The sequence below is a fragment of the Haliaeetus albicilla genome, chromosome 10 (assembly GCF_947461875.1).
Source record: "Haliaeetus albicilla chromosome 10, bHalAlb1.1, whole genome shotgun sequence".
In the NCBI taxonomy this organism is placed as follows: domain Eukaryota; kingdom Metazoa; phylum Chordata; class Aves; order Accipitriformes; family Accipitridae; genus Haliaeetus; species Haliaeetus albicilla.
This window is the reverse complement of record NC_091492.1, coordinates 39,148,646-39,167,625: the sequence shown is the minus strand read 5'-3', so window position 1 is coordinate 39,167,625 and position 18,980 is coordinate 39,148,646. Positions and strand designations below refer to the sequence as shown.

The 18,980-nt window shown below is 35.6% G+C and overlaps 1 protein-coding gene across 3 annotated transcripts in view; it reads left to right on the top strand.

Moving 5' to 3' along the window:
• The window catches only part of SPECC1L (sperm antigen with calponin homology and coiled-coil domains 1 like), a 73,841-nt gene that overhangs the window by 44,283 nt on the left and 10,578 nt on the right, over positions 1-18,980 (top strand). For all 3 annotated transcript variants that reach the window (XM_069795153.1, XM_069795151.1, XM_069795150.1), the window contains exons 10-14: positions 422-512; positions 2,407-2,490; positions 3,726-3,882; positions 7,345-7,447; positions 18,612-18,728. In XM_069795153.1, coding sequence (XP_069651254.1) covers positions 422-512; positions 2,407-2,490; positions 3,726-3,882; positions 7,345-7,447; positions 18,612-18,728 — 552 coding nt within the window. The remainder of the gene's footprint in view (positions 1-421; positions 513-2,406; positions 2,491-3,725; positions 3,883-7,344; positions 7,448-18,611; positions 18,729-18,980) is intronic.

The window sequence follows — 18,980 nt, the reverse complement described above, 5'->3', positions numbered from 1 at the left end:
ATCAAGCACTAAAATCTTGGCTTCTTATAGGTAATTGTATTAGTTTAAACAAACACATCAAGTTTAACCAGAAGAGTTTTATACGAACAAAATATAAACGAAGGTGAAAATTAATAGAAAAACTGCACCAGAATTCACAACCTTAATTTGCAACATTGGTTTGAGAAACAGGTTTCAGTTTAAAGTAGTAAATGTTATAATATCAATGCATAGTGTATGTATATATATTCAGATTGGCAAAAGCAACTGGCGAAGAGGACACACCCTTTTTCACTAAGTATTTGTAAAGGTTCCTTTTTTTTTTTTAGCTTTTTAAAATCAGTAATAATGTCATATCTGAGTTTCTAAAACTGATTCTGCAATTTGTTATTTGTTTTTTTACCTTCAAATTGTGTTTGACACAAGTATTTTTCCATTTCAGAGGCATTCTATAAGTGGACCAATCTCAGCTTCAAAACCCCTTGCTACACTGACAGACAAAAGACCAAGCTATGCTGAAATCCCTGTTCAAGGTATTGATTCAAGTTCATTCAAACGTTGGTTTTAGCAACGCTATTAATACTTTTAAATTTTATTTTATATTGTTTAGCATCCAAAGCATTATTATATTATGAACTTTTTATTATCAAAATATTTTCATAGAATCATAGAAAATATCGCGTTCACGTTTTTATTACTTGTGTTTCATCACACATGTGACGTATCATAAAGATGCTTTTTTGAATTTTCAACAAAACCATGATTGCATGCTGATAACTCGGCATTATTCTGACAGTTTTTAATGTGTGCATAAACTGAGATCACTTGCAAAATCAAGATAAGATGATTTCAGAGACATGTCTTGCAGCTGGCTTCCAGGTATTAAAAATACATAACTCCGGGGTTACATTATTTATTGTGTGGTTGCGGGGGCTTTTTCCCCCCAAAATGAAACAAGGATGATGGTTTGCATTGCATTGCGTGTGAATAACAAAATATAAACTTATTAAGTATTGAATCTTCACGAGCCAGATGAAAAATTGAATGGAATTAAATTGTGTTGATTTATCTGTTTCCCAATATTTCCCTGTTCTGTGAACTTTGTTTTGTCTCTCAAAACACTGTTCACAATGTGCTCTTCCTGTGAGAATGAATGGCTATCATGTGTTGGGTGTAGCTCTCTGATTTATGCCTGCTTTAGGGGTTTTTTTGTGTAGATGTTTCTCAAGATAATCCCCATATGACTCCAGGCTGAATATTTCCTCTCAGTTTGGTATTCCCGAGGTCTGATGCTTTCTAAAGGGTTGGGGTTTTTTTTCGTAGCACTTCATAATAGTCTGTGTGTGCCAGATTTCCTTCTTGCTTTTGTTGAATGCATATTGAGGTTATTTGTACAATACAGCTGGAGTTTTAATTTTAGAAACTTTGATATTTTTAGGAATATCGAAATGCCTTTCCAAGAAGATAGTTTTGGATTCTTTAATTGTTAAAGAGTTCATGGGTGGACATAAGCTTAAACACAAAATGAGTGGTATGCTTTACATAGTTTTTATGTTTTCATTATAGTCCATTAATGCAGGAGCAGGACCGCATGCCAATAGAGAGTGTGCCAGACAGAATTCCTGTTTACAACCGTATATATTTTTGAAGTATCTCTGTAGCAACGTATGTTTTTTATGTCACATTTTCAACTAATAAATGGGGTTTCACTTTTTTTAATCCTCATTCTTCATTTTCATGGTTTTTTGGAATTCAAATTACTGCCTTCTAAGTGTTGCTACATAGGAGTATGTAAACTTTTTGTTTACAGTCTAAAGGTTTTATTTCAAGGACTATTTCTTCAATAATAGGAAATAATTTTGATTTGATGCTACAGAAAATGAATTTTCTTGTAGTTTGATTTTACTTGTTGGCAGCAGGCAGAACTAATCTTTCCGTACAATATGTAAAGGCACCTTTTGGACTCCACTGCATGGAGGAGGAAAAAAACCCCAAAGCATGTTTTAATTTAAAAAATAAAAAAACCCAACCCAACAAACCAAGGGAAAAAAATAATCACATGAGGGACAAAGCAATCTGCTTTACCAATCCACATTGTGAATGGCGTATTCAATATTTTTGGCCATGTGCTAAATGGGGATTCCTTGCTTAGCCTTTTGGTTTAGCAATTAATTTTTTTATAGACCAGGGCAGGTGGATTAGTAAGAGGCCTTAAGGAAAAAGGATTAAGGTCATGATGTATTCATAGTGAACTTCATCGGTATGAACAAATTTAGGCCTCCTCTTTTATACAGATAAAATCAGTTGCTCTCACTAAAACAGCCAAACTCAGGCACTGGTAGACAGTATTCATGACTCATACCTAAATGTCTTACATTTAACTGGAATCTTTATTAATGATGTTCTCTCTTCTTTTTCTTGGTCCAGAACATTTGTTGAGAACGTCTTCTACCAGCAGGCCAGCATCTTTGCCAAGAGTACCCGCTATGGAAAGTGCCAAATCTATTTCTGGTAATATCATGTTTTTTGGATGATTAGTAAAGTGAGGAACTCTCATTTCAATGCTGTACTTACAGATCTACTTTGCTGGCATAACCTACAAATATTCTTCACTATTACTTATAGTGGTTGCTGCACATTTGATGTTAACTTTGAATTTTTAAAAAATAGACTTGCTAAATAGAAATTTATGTAGAGTGTTAGTTTACTATCAAGCTGACATTTCAGTATCAGCAGCGGCTTCTAACAACAAATCTTCAAGATTTATAGCACAAATAGTGTGATACTGTGAAAATTATACTTTCTATAAACTAGGGAGAACTAATTTGAAAGAAATACTTTTTAAAAACCACCTATATTTGAGTAAATGGTTTCAAGAAGAAAATGTGGTTTAGATCATTTTGATTTGTCCTAAAAAAAAAAAAAAAAAAAATCCACCCAAAAGTGGTTTTTCCCAATTTCTTGTGTCTGGCATTTATAAATTAATGTACTTGCCCCAAGTCATTAGAAAATAAGTCTCTGATATATGTGGAGACTTGTATCTTTGATTTGCACAAACATAAACAATGGTGACTATTTAGGTATATAAGACAAACCTCATACTTTTAACTGGAAACTCTTCCATGTAGAGAAAACATAACCATTCCAAATTTGGTTTTACAGAGTATAATGCTTGTGCTTTCATTCATGAGAAAATTTTTTTGTCCTTTGATAAAATGAAGCAAGCTCTGTAGAATGTGGCTGAATGGTCTCAGGTCAATCTTTAATATGCTTGTTGATGATAATTAACGTCCAGAGCATCGCATACATGCCAATTCTTGATTGAAATTAAGTGGAAATAAAGCAGCTGTCATCTCTAAACCGTTTTGGGTTTGGTTTTCTTTTTTTGTAACTGCTTGAAGCTTAGCAACATAACTACATGGACTAGAGAAAATTTAGTGTTAAAATTTAGTGTTAAAATTCCTTCTTGTTCATGAAATCCTTCAAATGGAAGTAGCAGTATTCTATTAAGATACATTCATCAAGTTTTCTTTGCTTCAGGATACAAGCTTGATCGTAAATGTTGGTAGTATAGTCTAAATCCTTGACATTTCCTAAGTGGAAAATACCAAGAAAAATGTTGAAGCCTAGTATTGGGTGTACGTTTCTATGCGTGGTTTCTGAACTAATGTTTGTCAGAGAGCAAGAATAAGTTCGAAAGTTTTTATGTTTGCAAATGATAAATGTATGGGCGTTTTCCCACTTAGTCTCTCGAAGAAGTAGTGAAGAAATCAAGCGGGATATCAGTGCACCTGATGGAGCATCTCCAGCATCTCTGATGGCAATGGGTACCACCTCACCACAGCTGTCACTCTCATCTTCTCCTACGGCATCAGTCACCCCTACTACCAGAAGTCGAATAAGGTAAAAACCCTTTTTTGTGGTGCACTGAAATGTGTTAATTTCATAGCTCTTTGCATATATCTAGCATACAATATTGGCACTAAGACTGCAGACTCTGCTGCCACCCATACAATAATGATCTTCAATAATCTTTGAGAGCTTCAGAAAGTGTTTTCTGCAGCTCAGTATATGTTTTAAAAGTTAGATCAGAAGTTAGGCTTTTTAGAGCTTATGAGTACCAAAACTTTGTGCTCCACTAGAAAACCCAGCTAAGTCATGTTGCTAAATAATAGCCCCATATCAGTTAAAAATACCATGAAACCAAATTCAAGGAATGAGCTTACGGCATGTTGAACAAATATTTCAGAGTGGCTTGGACCCAGGGAGACCACATGATAAACCTTAACTTTTTTAATTGCAGCTGAAGACAAAGAGCAGCATGACTAGGTCTTAATTCCAGACACTGCCAAGTCTTCTAAATAGCCGTGAATGAATGGGCCTGGGTTATTTGTCCCACAGATGAAATCATAATGCAAGGCTAAGTTACAAATGGCCAGGCAATGCCCTTTCATTAGTAAGATAAAAAGATAAGTCTGTGATAAATTTAAAACTTTTTCTATCTGTAGTGTTATCAAAGGACTTCAAAGTATTTAAGCCTCATGTTATGCATATGAAGTATGTACTTAGCCCTGCTTCATCGATTGAGAAACTGGCAGACAAAGGTTAAATGACTTTCTCAAGACCATTTAATACAGAGCTTCCTGACAAAGCTTTTTTACAGCAGAAATATTAAACCCTTAATGTTTTGAGACATTTGCAATATGTAATAATTACATTATAAAATTGTGAAGTTACTTACAGATGTGGGTGCTATTGAAAATGATTTCCCTGAAATCAGCTGAGGCATGCCTCAGTGGTGCTCTCCTTTCACTGTGCAGAAATTAAATTGAGTTTGGATCTGTGGGTGCTTTACCAGCAGCAATTAATATTGTGTGTGTTAGCATCTAAATTTAGATCAAGTACATCCAGGAAAAAAAAAAAAAAAAGACTGAAACACCTGTATATGAACTTTGAACTGGTAATGTATAAAATTGCATTGATGGCAGCCTGTAGACTGTAGCAAATAGCATGGCATTTCGTGGTAAAATTGTACAGTTACAATTATGATATCATTACTATGCCATCTGACCATTGACTGCAATGCTAAGCACTACAAGAAGACTTAAAAGTGGAATCTGCAGCAGTGGGTGTGTGGTGATGAGCACACTCTTTGGAACTGTCCTCAGTGTGTCACTGCTGGACTTCAATTTGATATGTGATCAGGTTTCTCTTTTTTCCCCCTACCTTTTTCTGAAAGTTGTTGTAAAATAAACAGTTATTGCTATAGTTCACTAAAACAAATACTTGGCAGTTTACTGTTCCCTGTTATAGTTGAAGCTTTGTTGGCTCTTTGGTTTGGAATACAGTTGACCTAATATACTAACTTGTAAGATTTATATGTCAAACCATTTCTCATTGTCTCCATACAACTTATGCTAATTTATTTTCTTCAGCAGTGTTTTCATAACTGTAAGAACCTGATATAAACCATGTGCTCTTACTGGAATTTGAGAACAGGCTGTACAGCTCCCACATGGCTAAACAGTAGGTTTAGCATAAAGAGAGGGAGCTTTTAATCTGAGTTCTCGTATGTTGTCCCAAATCTCTGTTTTAAAGTTCTCATAGTGTTGCATAATCTTTCGTTGTAGATTGAATATGCAATCTTGTTATTTGTTTCAGTTACCAATGAAAAAAATACACCAGTTTCGGTTGTTGAAATATGTGCTGATTTAAGAACTGAAGTACAGAATTTCTTGAAGCATCATTCTGACTGTATGGTGCCTATGAAGTTTAGATGCAGTAACCTATCCAGATAATTTCTTTCATATTTAAAATACACAATTAGCAACTTCCTTGTCATGTTAAATCTCTCTGAGATTAGCAGTTAGGTTTGAAGGCTCATACTGTTATCTTTCATGCTGAAAGATACTTACTGTTTTCTGTTTATTGTTCTGCTATGCATGTATTTTCATGGATGCTTCAAATGTTACCTCTATTGCAAATTGCAAAATATATAGTTAAGATTAGTGCCTTAGAAGATTTGGGTTTATGTTGGCATATGTTCTCTTCTTTTATGCATTGAGTGACAGATGCTGTCACTCAACAGTCTCTGGTGTTCCACTGGTAGCACACATGCATGAAGAAATCTGCAATCCCTGGATGCTTTCTTTTCCCCTAGCAGGACCTGGAGAATTGCTACCTGTAAATCTGCAGCAGAGAATCCACTGAGAATACTATGTGTTTCCACATTCCACCCCTCTTTCCAGTCACCAAATGGGTTATAAAGAACAATTAATTGAAGATTTGAGAGTGAATGTATACAATCTGTATATATTTTTGGAAATATCCAAAAGGCGTAACTTAGGGTATCATCTTTGTGGATGTTGTGAGAATCTTGCTTACATCTGCGTAGAACTCTTTAAAAAATGGCAGATGAGGAAGTCTTTGCAGTATGGATTCACTGATAGCTATCTTATTTTAATTTTCCAAATGGAAATTATTAAAAATAAGAACAACTGCTGGCACACTTTATATCCAGTAGCTAAGCTCCATAACGGTGTAATACCTAGTCATTTTGTCAAAGACTGTTCACTGGAGTATCTATAGAAATACTGATTCATGTAACTAGCCCACTACAAAAGCATTAACCTCTATAATATATATTTCCTAAGCTAAGCAGTCGTTTCTGAAGCCTGGTAAAGAGATGCTTGTAATGTAAAACTCATGTGAAAAAATGGCCAACTTGGATATGATCATTCTTTTCTTCCCCAATCTCTCCTTAATTAAAAAATTACTTAAGATAGCTTGACAGACTGGAAGTGAAATTAATTGATAGCTGTTATTGTGCCAGTTTATCAAACGGCAGATTAGCCTAGTTAGATCTCCCTCCTCTTTTTTGAGAACTCCAGATCTCAGGCAAATGTTCTGTTAGTAACACCGTGCTGCTAATATGCAAACTTGTTGTTTCAAGGTGACATTTGTAATCAGCCATGAGATGCAAAAGAGATAGCATCAGTTTATTCTCTTTCTAAATACAAAATAAAGTCACTTGAGTTAGTTTAATGATTCGAGCTGGAACTTACCATGTTGTGAGTTTAATTTTCTGAACTCTTAGAAAAAGTATCATTGAGGTTGAAAGACGTAGGAAAATAAGTTTAAAGGAAGAAGAAGGATGATTTGCTAATGAAAGAATTACTCCAAAATAACTCTTAGGCCTCTGCAGGTATTTCTGTGTATTCTGTTTTTCAGTCAGTAGTGCTTTACCCTACTGCTTTCACTGTGACAATAATTTATCTTTTTTTTTTTTTTAAGCTTTTACACTATGTATTTCTGTTGTAAAAGATATGTTACAAGCTCTAAGTTGCACTTCTGCTTTATTCTTAGGGAAGAGAGGAAAGATCCCTTGTCTGCCCTAGCAAGAGAATATGGAGGATCCAAAAGAAATGCCTTGCTGAAGTGGTGCCAGAAAAAAACAGAAGGATATCAGGTAACTGTAGAGCTGTTTAACATAGCTGCAACACATTAGAATCTGCCAATGGCATAAACCAGGCTGCTCCACAGTTGACTGCATAGATTGCAATGGCACTGGTATGTACTGTACTCTCTTGGAACACATGCTACGAGTCCTAACCTAAGTAACATTAATAGCTCTTTAGTCACTTTGCTCCATGTCAGTGATAGCTTCTTTCTTAAGGGGGCAGCTGACCTCCTATTGAGGCACTTTAAGACAGCCTTTTACAAATTGCACTTTTGAAACTGTAACTGAAACTTTAGCAACTTTAAGGTTTAAATTAATTTTTCCCAAATGCAGTTAGAGTACCATTTCTCAGATTTCAGAGATATTGTTTTGATAGGTAATTAGTATAGGGTTTTTTGGATCTTTTCAGCGTGCTCCCATTTAGTCTCTATTTAGGGACAGTTTGTTTTGTGAAGGTTGCATTGTCTTGCATTTTGAGCTTGGCTTTCTGCTGTGGTTCCAGACTTTTTTTTCAGTTAGTCCAAATGTTATCAGAAGCCAAAAGAACTAACAAGATAACTATCCAGAGTTCTCCTGATTACATTATTTTTTCAAAAGAATAGTGGCTTCAGCAAACTAAACCAGGATGTTAATAGTCTGACCATGATGTATTTGTTTGGTTAACTTGCATTGAAAGTGTTTGGAGTTCCCAACACAATCCTCAGTTTAAGAACGTTTACTCTTTCAATGACTTGAGACTCACAATGCAGGAGGAAGTTGAGAACCGCATAACAGGATGATTGCCCATCCATAGGAAAAGTCGTCTTTCAGTACAATGGACAGGCTTGTGATATAAGCCCTTCCCCCCTCTTCCTTTGGCACGTCTAGTACTAAACTGTGCTATTTCTGAGGATAAGCTTCTTTGTGGAAAGAGCCTTTCTCCTTCCCCACATTTTAAAAAAGGCAGGATGTTATATTTCTTTATAAATCCTCTAAAACTGAATGCAAAAATATTTTCCCATATTGTCTTGAAATGAAAGATGAATTTGACAGCTTCCTTATCTGGTTAAGGAAAAGTAATAGAAAGTATTCCAAACTTTTCATTCTATAGTTGTGTGCACATGCAAGAGCATGCTTTTGTTTATATAGATTGCTGCTTATAATTACTTGAGTTTATAAACACTAGTAGAAGAATAGATTTTGAGACTTAATGTGCTTGCTTCAACAACTGTAATATGGTTCTCTGCTTGTGTTGCTACTGAGAAACCATAGCATATAGCATCTGTAGAACCAATGCGTGCCTTCTTTTGAAAGAGTAAGATTGTATCAGGAGGTTATATTAAGTTAGGTTTTGGAGAAGAATGTCTTTTGCTTTAGGCACACTCATTATTCATTTTTTTGTTGCACAGAATTTGATTATTTTCAGCATCCCCTGATATTAAATTCTGGTTAAACACCATGCTAGTGGTGTTCTATTGTTTTAAACAGATCTAGCATTGTATTCATTGTGAGTAGTACTTATCCAGCTTTCTGGCATCTCAACAACGTTATCAATACCAGATAAAGATTGATTTTTTTTTTTAATTGAAGCTTTGCTTAGTTTTAATTTTATTTTAAAACTACGTGGATTCAAAACTGACAAGCAGTAAACAAGCATCAGAATAGTGAACATCTTCCTTCCTCATTAAATCCCCCTTAAGGTAGTGTAGCTCTCTTCCTCCTTCCCCATCACCCAAATACTGACAGGGTACCTTTTCTTACCTTCAGCTCCTCCTAATGTCTTATACTCTACCACAGTTCCCTTTTATTCCCAGCATTTCCCATAATTAGAACTTCTACTTTTCTTCTATACCACTGTTTGCTTTTGTTTGGCTTAGCATCTGGGCAAGAGCCAGCACATGCTTTTTAGAGCTACCTGCATGCTGACTGACCAGCCGTCTTCTGTCTCTGAGCTGCTGCTTGAGCCACACAGAAGAGTCCTAAATATCCCAGCCTTTTCCTCCGTAGTAATAGCAGTAGGTCCACTTTCTGTCTAGTCACCAATTTCTATTCTATTACCAATTTAAATCAAAGTTAGCTATTACTTATTTAGTTACAGATATAACAGGTTAAAGGAAAAATACTTGCAAATTGAGTCTGTAACAAGTTCTAAAATGACCTGGAAGAGTTTAACCATGATTTGGAAACAAGGAAAAAGGAAGTCTTAGAAGTCTTTTGTTTCAGAATAATTATTTTGTTAATTTTGTCCTATTCATATTATATCAATTTGTTTCTAATGCAAATCTAAGTAAACTATGAATATTTAAGTAACACTCAGCCCCGTAAGCTAGTATTTTTCAAGTATGTCTTTGCCAACATGGAAAGATGTGTTTACTTCTTCATCAGTTGCCAACAACAATCACTTTTTTTGGTCTAGTTTTCTCCCTCTCACCTGGAGGTGATGTCTCACAGCTGTAGTTTTTTATGCATACATGTATGTAAAATATTTATAGAAAATTATTTCAGCTCTTGGTGTTTCATAGAGAAGATGAAACCATGCACATTGAGTTAAAGCCCCATTTCTAACAGAGCCATGTTTGCTCCTGGCATTGTTTTACCTTTCATTTCTGCGATTAGATTTTGCACTGGATGTTGGAGAATAGTTGAATTTCTGGTTTACACATGGACTAATAAAGTAATCACACAAAGTCAGATACAAATCTTAATTTCAAAAATTTTGTTTAAAGTGTACAGAGTTATAGGTGGCTTAAAATGTTAAAAACAAGGTATGATGTAGTTGGCTTACCCTTATTAATGAGCAGCAGCATACGATTAAACATTATTCTCTTTGTAGGCCAGCTGTAGCTCTTGAGCTGCTTTTCTTTCCATGTGTTGAAAATACTAAAGAAGAAAAAACAAAAACAAAAAAAACCCCACCAAAACACACCAAGGTCTGTACTCTTTCACAGAGAGGTTTCCTTTATTCACAAGATACTTGTCGAGAATACAATACTACTTAATTGCTTGGTACAAGTAGTATTTTTTTTTTGTCTGCTCAAGTAAAATGGAAGAATTAACTTCTGCTCTCCTATCCCCTCTAAGAAATGACTTTCAAGCTTATGATTAGAAGTCTTAAGTATCACTGTTTTAGAAGCTTCAAATTTTGTGAATGCCAAATAATTCAAAGATGATAGTGTGGTGAAGCTCTATTTCAACGATTATAGTGGAAGGATTTTATTTAAAGCCCTTCACACACATTCACAGACATTTACACCAAACTGCTCTTTCCACCTCTGACAAATATATAGTTCCATACAGCAGAATTTTTAAAGGTATCTTAAGACTCTCTTTTGTGAATGCATTATGATAAACAAGCTAATACCTAACCCTGTTAAAAAAACCTATAATAAATTCCTTCCTTGTGCAGTTTTCTTGATTTATTCAAGCAAATTTGGAACGGAATAAATGAATAGATTTCTTGAAATGTAGCTGTTAAATAATATCTAACTGTGTTCCAAATCTGATATTTTTAAAGAGTACCTCAATAACAAAAATAAGGTTAAAATAGCCAATGAAAAGAAGAGAAATCTTACTATGTTGTTGCTTTTAATATACATGCTGTCTGAATGTTGTTTGCAAGCAGAATTTCTCCTTGAAGCTTAAGTCTGGAGAATGGTGATCTGCAGAAGGTCATTGCAGAACTAACAGCAGGCAGGTTCTGTATTAACTTTCATCTAGAGCCTGTTCAGTCTAGACAGTATTGCACTCACTAAGTTACTGAGTTTAATTATATACAGGGCTGAACAGATCCCTAAGCCATGAAAGAGGAGAGTTGCTCTCTTAAGATAAGGGTGGGGTTTTTTAAGCATTTAGATAAAGGAGGAGCAAATCACCTTTAGTTTTCAGATGAACAGGCAAAAATACTTGAAATTTGATAATGTGTTAGCTTTGCTCAGGATCTGACATACTGATTCAGAGTACAGTGCCAAGTGCTGCATTTTCTAGAGAAAGAGAATCCTCCTGACTCTTCTAAAATATGTGCAGTGTCATAAAACTGTCATAAATTCCAGATATCTTCAAAGCATAAAGTAATCCCATCCAGCTGTTATGGAGCATTTACCCTAACTGGAACACAGCTACTTTCATTTTGAGTACACAACTAATAAAAGTCCAAAAAAGGATGTGAACATGCATGTTTTGTGTTAAGAAGGGGACCAATAAACAGGATACACACATCCTTACCCATTCTTATCTACAGCAATATTTCAATTTCTTTTCCATTTTTTGTCAGCATTCTCAGAGATAATTTGCTTCCAGAAGTCTGACACCAAAAAAGCAATTGTCACAAGATAGCAGCAAGAATAGACTAAATTTTTTTTTAACCTTCCTTTAAGCTTTCCATGCTTCCTAATTACAGATACACTGGAAGAGCTCCTTAATGTAGTCTTGCAGTACCTGTCCTCTAATTCATGCAATGCTGCTTTTTTCTGGAAAGACCACCTAATTTTTACCTCCTATACAGATCAAAGCTACATGTCTTACAAAAGATTTAAAACTTACTATCTACATGGCAGCAGTAAACAATAACAGTGTTTAGTGATTGAGCAGTGTGATTGAGTATAAATGTATGTGTACCTAATGCTGTGGTGAATTGCACCTTGAAATCAAGCAATGCTTTCATTTGTACTCAAGTAATAAGTGTAGAATAACAAAGCTAGAGGTAAAAGATGGTTTAGGTTGCTTTTTTTTAAACCTGTTCCTGTATACACGTCTTTATCAACACTAAGCTAGATCATATTCTACTCAAAGTATTATATTGATTTTTTAAAAAGCACAAAAAGAAGGCAAGACTGTGTGCTTATGTAAGCCTGTGTTCAAATAATGATTCCAGGGTGTGCATGCTTTCACTGGTGCTATCTGGTTGATTCATCAAAGTAGTCAGGCTGCCAAAACACTTCTCTCCTTGGTTTAAGCTGTGATGCTTTAGCCAAAAACTGTTGAGTTAAGGAAGGACATGCTTCCTTTTTCTGTTTGGATTGGATTCTGATACAAGAGAAATGTCAACTTGTTAGACTTAATTACGACAAAATTTAGAATAAATTATGAAGCTGTCTGTATCTCTGTAAGTGCTTCAAATGTTAATGTCTGAAGCTGTTAGGGGTTGGTATTTTTGAGAATGACTGCTCCTTTTATAGTTCTTTTTTGTGCCAAAACTGAAAAATATCATGTCTTTGGTATGGAAAGAAACATTAATAGTCAATATTTAAGGGTTTTGATGGTTTATATTTGCCATTTACTGCCTTTTCAGAAGCTGGGATTGAAGAGGCAGTAGTTAGGACTGCTGTTAAGTCTATTCCAGAAATACTTTTACGTTCTCACCTACTGCTAAAAGTACTGATAGCCTCAGCTTTAATCAATGATTTGAGAATCAGTGAATCCTGATTCAATGGAGTGTGGATAGCAGTTATCTTCTAGTTTACCTTTCTAATTTTTTTTAACGGATACTCTTCTTTTGTGTGTGTATGTGTCTTTTAAAAGCTTTTAAAAGCTTTTTAATAGTAACTTTCTGCCATGGTAGGAAGCCTGCCAAGGTCTGTACACTTAAACCTCAAATCTTGTTTTAATGGTTTAATATATTATAGTACAGGATCGTATTAATGCTTTTGCTTTCTCAGCCCACTTATTTCATTAGCTAATACAACAGAGACAGAGACACATGTTTTTATTTTCCCCATGTCCTGACTCATTTGTGAGCCAAACTGAGTTAGGATGTGGGAACCTCTCCCCCTTGTGCAGAGCAAGGGATGGAGAAATAGCTGCTATGCAGTATGCTTCTCTGCTCAAATTGTAATATACATAGTTCAGGGAGATTGAAGACAGCTGTGGATATGTCTGCTGAAGAGATAGTTAAAATATCTTTGTTCTTAATTTGTAACTCTAAGTTAGAAACCATGTATTCTATAGTTGGGTTTTTTGGTGTTTGCAGGATTTTTTTTTAGCTGTAGAGTTTTCGGGGAACAGGACGGGGAGTAAAGAAAGTTGAATTACTGGGTTATAGTAGTTAATATCCATTTCTTGCTTTTTAAAAAGTAAAGGTATTTTCACTGACTATAGAAGACCTGTAGTTAATTTGGGATTATTGCAAAAAGCAATAGGAGACAATTTCAAAATTGGCACTACACTGGTTAAAAATACTTTTAAATTGTCAATTCTAGAAAAGTCATAGGTTGGGAGAGACCTTAGACTGATGTTATGCAGAGCCCTGTTAAGCAATCTAGAATGTTTCTATTGAGGGGGATTCCTCCACTTCTCTGGGCAACCTATTCCAATGCTTAATTGTTTCATGGTGAAGACTTTTTGCTTATATCCAGACAGAATTTCCATGGAAAAAAAATTGCGCCTGTTGCGTCTAGTCCTGTCACCATGTGTCCTTGTGAAGAAAGTACCTCCATCTCCTCTTAGGCACTGGAAGATTCTGATTACATCTCTCCTGAATCTTCAGGCTGAATAAATCAAATTCCTTCAACCTTTCTTCATCTGTCAAGTTCTCGAACCATGTAATTGTCTTGCTAACTCTCTGCTGGACCCTTTTTTATTCTTCTGTGACTATTTTGAACTGGGGGGATCAAAGCTCTATATAGTATTGCAGGTATAGACTGTCAGGGGTCCAGTAGAGTGTAAGAATCCCATCCCTCGATCTGCTGGCTGTACTTTTAGTGATGCAGCTAAGGGTACAGTTTGCCTTCTTTACTGCAAGGATGCACTTCTGATTCATGTTCAAATCCAGTTCATTTACTGTTTAACCACTATTGTATTTCAGCCTAAGATAATGGGTTGTTTTGTTCCTATTACATTTCAACCTTGTTTCAGGAAGAATCTTCTTATTCTTTTTTTTCTGTGTGAGCACAAGGGAATACTCATTTTGTGGTGACTGCTCCTACTCTGCATTTTGCAGTTTAATAGGAGCTTGAGTCATGCTTGAAATGTTTTTTGGTTGTGGATCCACCAGGGTGTGTGTTCTCCTACCATCTTGTCTTCCCCTCTTTGTCATGGTTGTAGAATGGACTACAGAATTTGGTCTGTTTGATTATGTAAAATGTAATATTCTTATGCTTTGTCTTTAGAAAAGTCTTACAGATTTTTAACTCTGTTTCTTATACCTGGTTGGAAAGTGTCTTCCACAGATCTTTTTATGACAACAACCTGTTGCTTAACTCCTTTTCTTAGAATTGCCTTTTTTAAAAAAAATCTCTCCCAAATACTGGAGGTGACTTCACTCCCATCCTAAGTATTAAACATTAATAGACAATAGACAATCTCCTTCTAGTTCACCTATCTCTAGAAAGTCTTATTCCTCATTTGACAATTTATCTGAAAGTATGTCCTTCAATTGCTATAATACTGTGTGGTCTGAAATGGCTTGAAGAAACATTTCGGATTAGATTCCAGCAGAATTCTCTTAATAGAGCCAATTACTTAATAAAAGCAGTAACAAAGAAGAAATTATGTCAGAGATTTTAGGCTGATGTTCTGTTTACCATCAATTCTTTGAGAAATAAGAGCTTAATGCAAGATTGATTTCATTATACTGACCAAGCTTTTTCAAAAAACCACAAGTAGTTAAAAGCATTTGGGAAATAAAACTGTGCTGTATTTAAATGTGCCAGTTATGTGCTCAAAGCCCTACATAAAAAATTAAATTTTCAGTTTAAATTACAATCTGTCCAGTTTCTAGATTTGTTTTTTAGTGTCTGACCAATATTATACTTATTTAGTCTGAGAGGTAATAATAATTCATAATGCTCAGAGCAATTGGAAACAGAAACCAGTCCCTTTTAATTGTTTCCTTCCGTTGTATTTAATTCAGCTTCTCTGGATACATTAAAATTCTTGGATGATAGGTTTGTTTTCTGCTTGTTGTCGTAATAATAAAAGCTGGACCCCACAGGAAGATTTAGAAAAATACAGTATTCCGAGCTCTTTTTCAGAACCAACCAAACTTGTAAGTGAACTTTTTTTAAGTTGCCCTTTTTTCCAATCTTTATATTCAAATTTCAACATTCTATGGATGCCACTAATATTTAAAGTGAAATTTTTAGTTTATACAACAATAACGTCTAAGGGAAACTTACTTTCTCTTCCTCTAGTTTCATTTACCATTTTCAGCACAACTGTACACTGGTTTTTTTGCTCACATACTTATAAAATGATGAAAAATGTCTCTAGATTTTCGAGGTGAGCACTCCTGGTTTTTAAATCATGTAAAGAGTCCTGTCTTCAGCCCCAGTTGTTCTATAGGTCTGTTTTCAAGTGCATCCAGACTGTTTTGATACCTTGCAATTTCTTTTTTCATATATTCTGAGCACAAGTCTTCCTTCTTCATCCACAGGGTCAAACCTCAGGTGTAGGTTCTGATGATCTCATATACATCACTGCAGCATCCTGTTCTCTAATTTTGAAGAGTGCATTCTTGCCTGTTGATGTCCATCCTGACTGTTGCAAAGATCACTATTCCAGCTCATTGCTTTAACAGTATTGCATTGTTTGCTTCTCCTTTCTCTGTGCTCTCACATTTCCAATATAAGCTATTGTTCTCACTTTGAAGGCTGTGTACCCTTCCATCCCTCTTTCAGTACTGAGATCTCATCTGTGCTTCAAGTGATGCTGCTGTTTAGGCTCAAACTCTTAAATTTTCAAATAAATATTGCTGTGCTTTCTCTGAAATGTGTGGAGCAACCTGGGAGAGAAAAGAGACATTGTAAGCTCTGTGAGACAAGGTACTATCAAACTTTATTTGTACAGTGACTGGTGATCGGTTGTATCGGACTCCTGGTCTATGGTAAATAGAGTATCTTCTGCAATAATGCCAGTTCAACAGGTACTTGTTGAAACTATATCCAGCATTAAGTCACTAGACTGGAAGCTAGTGTGTTAGAAACTGTCCATCAGATTCAGCAATGCTTCAGCATTCCTCCTTACTTTAATAAGGAATGTCATATCTATCCTTGTAGTCCTGAGACTTAAAAATTTGCTAATGCTCTTTAGTAGCTTTAACTAGTACAATTTTTTTTTTTATCGTTTGGCTCAATGTATGCATGTGTGTCTGAGCAGATCTGTGTTTAACTTAACTGTGATGATGCTAATGTGCATCTTTCTCCTCTCCTTCCCACATCACTTGGCCATCGTGGGGAAGGAGGGAGAATATTTCAGCCAGGGGATGAAAACCAGGACTGAATTTTTCTCCCTCAGTGGATTGTGTAGCAAAGGAAACATGATCATCCACATTTTACATAACTAGCTTGCCAAAGATGACCGTGACAAGAAAAAGCCCTTCTCCCTACCTTTAGCTGTCTTCTTGATACAGATGTGATCCGAGGCATTACTGCTTACAGGGTAGGGGGAAAGAACTTTTCAAAAAGCAGCTCTGTAAACAGACACAAGTAAGAATTTATTGGCTTTAACAATCTGATTTTTTCCCTTTTTTTCCTTAAAGCCTCGTACTGTGTGTTGTATTTTTTTGCCTAATTTAAGTAACATTGAAAAAGTTTTAACCAAGCATTAATTTAAATCCAATTTCCTGTCTCTCTTGAGGAGAAAGGAGGGAGAGCTTCATGTTTTTTTCTTTTGCTTTTAAATTTTCCCACCCCTGTGGCTGGAGGAAGCTGTGTGAAGAACATGTTCCCACAGACTGGGGGTCTCCAACAATGACATTTCCGTTTGCAAGCAGGCAGCAGGATGGCAGGCGAGGCTCAGACCACTGCCTTGGGCATTGTGAGCCTGAGCACGTACGCTTACGTCACCAGAGTTTGAACCTGCATTTGATGGACTTTGTATAAAAAGTGCTAAAGCTGAGCAGGAAACGGAGATTTCCCTCACATTCTTCTAGAAATTGCCTTTAGTTTTGTTTTTTTCCTCTGTTGGAGGGGATTGCAGTTGTTTTCCATTTGTAATCCAAATCATTGGTTTGACAAGAAATACAACTGCCTTCGTTCTCAGCCTGCGTGGCACAGTAACACTGTGGGATTCTGGGTGGAGTTTTCTGCACTAGGAATGACAAGTTTTATGTCTTGGCAAAGACAGGTGATGACTATTATGCTGTCAGGTGAAAGGTTGACTTGTGTGATTGCGTTTCTGCAATTCTGTGACTGGAGGTCATAGTTCCTGCTACATTAAAATTTTAAAAACTAAGTAGGGGAGCTAGTTAGCTTCTGCTTAAGCCCAGTTAAGTGAGTTAGATATTAAAGCGTATTTATATTTCTCCATACAGGTCTAACAGATAAACTGTGAGTTGTTGTTACTGTTTTTTTCTTAATTAAAAGTTTAAACTGACTGCTACCCACTTAGCCGCTTTACCATTGTTTGACTGCCAACAGCCAAGTATAGAGTAATTTAAAAGGTCACTGAGGCATCTTGTTCATAACTCTTTTGGACTGGCCTGACTCTTTTTACAATATTATATACAGTCTCAGGAGATGCATTTACCAGTGCCACTGATTTTCCTACTGGAACTAAAAGGTCGAGAGTGCAAGACTGCAGTTTTCAATTTCAGTTTCAATCCCAAAGATAATGATTCCCTGCCACTGTCAGTGTTAAATCTGTTGGAACATCTTCATTTCCAAATTAAACTTAATTTTTGTTTGTGATCTTGTTTGCATAAGTTTCTGTATAGAAGTCATTTGTTGAGAAGAGAAAATACTTGTCCTCATCAGTTAGAAATTTTGTCTTGATACTAATGCGGTGGAAGTAGAAAAGTAAAATCTTACGTTAACAGAGATGCTAGCACTTTGTCTGTTTCTGGGATTTTAGGCATACATCTTTATCTCGTTTGCTTGTCTATCTTGGTGTGTACGGCTGTACCAAATCTATACTCTTACCCTTACTCTACCACAACATTTTACACCTTTTAACACACACATTTTGCACGGGATTTTTTGGTGGGGGGTGGAGACGGTGGCAGTGTGAGCTTAATATTATCTCTAATTAATATAAAAGATGACTGACTTTCTTACCACTACATTTTTTTGTTGTTCTCTGTAGTAGTGTGTTTTGGTTTCTTACCACAGAACCTTAGTATTAGGCTGTTCACTTTCTCTGCTGATTTCTTCAAAGGTATTAAAAAAAACCAACCAAAAACCCCACAAGTATTGGTGGATTGGTAGAAATAATACATCTTAGATTATGATTTTAATATTGTTTATATTTTGTTCCCTTCAAGAATATTGACATAACAAACTTCAGCAGTAGCTGGAATGATGGCTTGGCTTTCTGTGCGGTTCTCCATACTTACCTCCCAGCTCATATTCCCTATCAAGAACTAAACAGCCAGGACAAGGTAAGACATTAAAAATCCCATTCCTAGGACTGTGAGACTATATATAATTAACATGAGTTAATAAAGAAGAATTAACAAATTTGAGTTCTAAAAAAACCAATATTACTAGGAATCATAACTGAAACACTTCAAACTACTTTGCTGCTTTTCTTATTATAACCTTTTAATATTATGAGATCATTGGGTTAAATGGAACTTTGAAACAGAAAAAGATAACAAGTTCATAAATTTTAAGTCTGAGGCATTTTATTT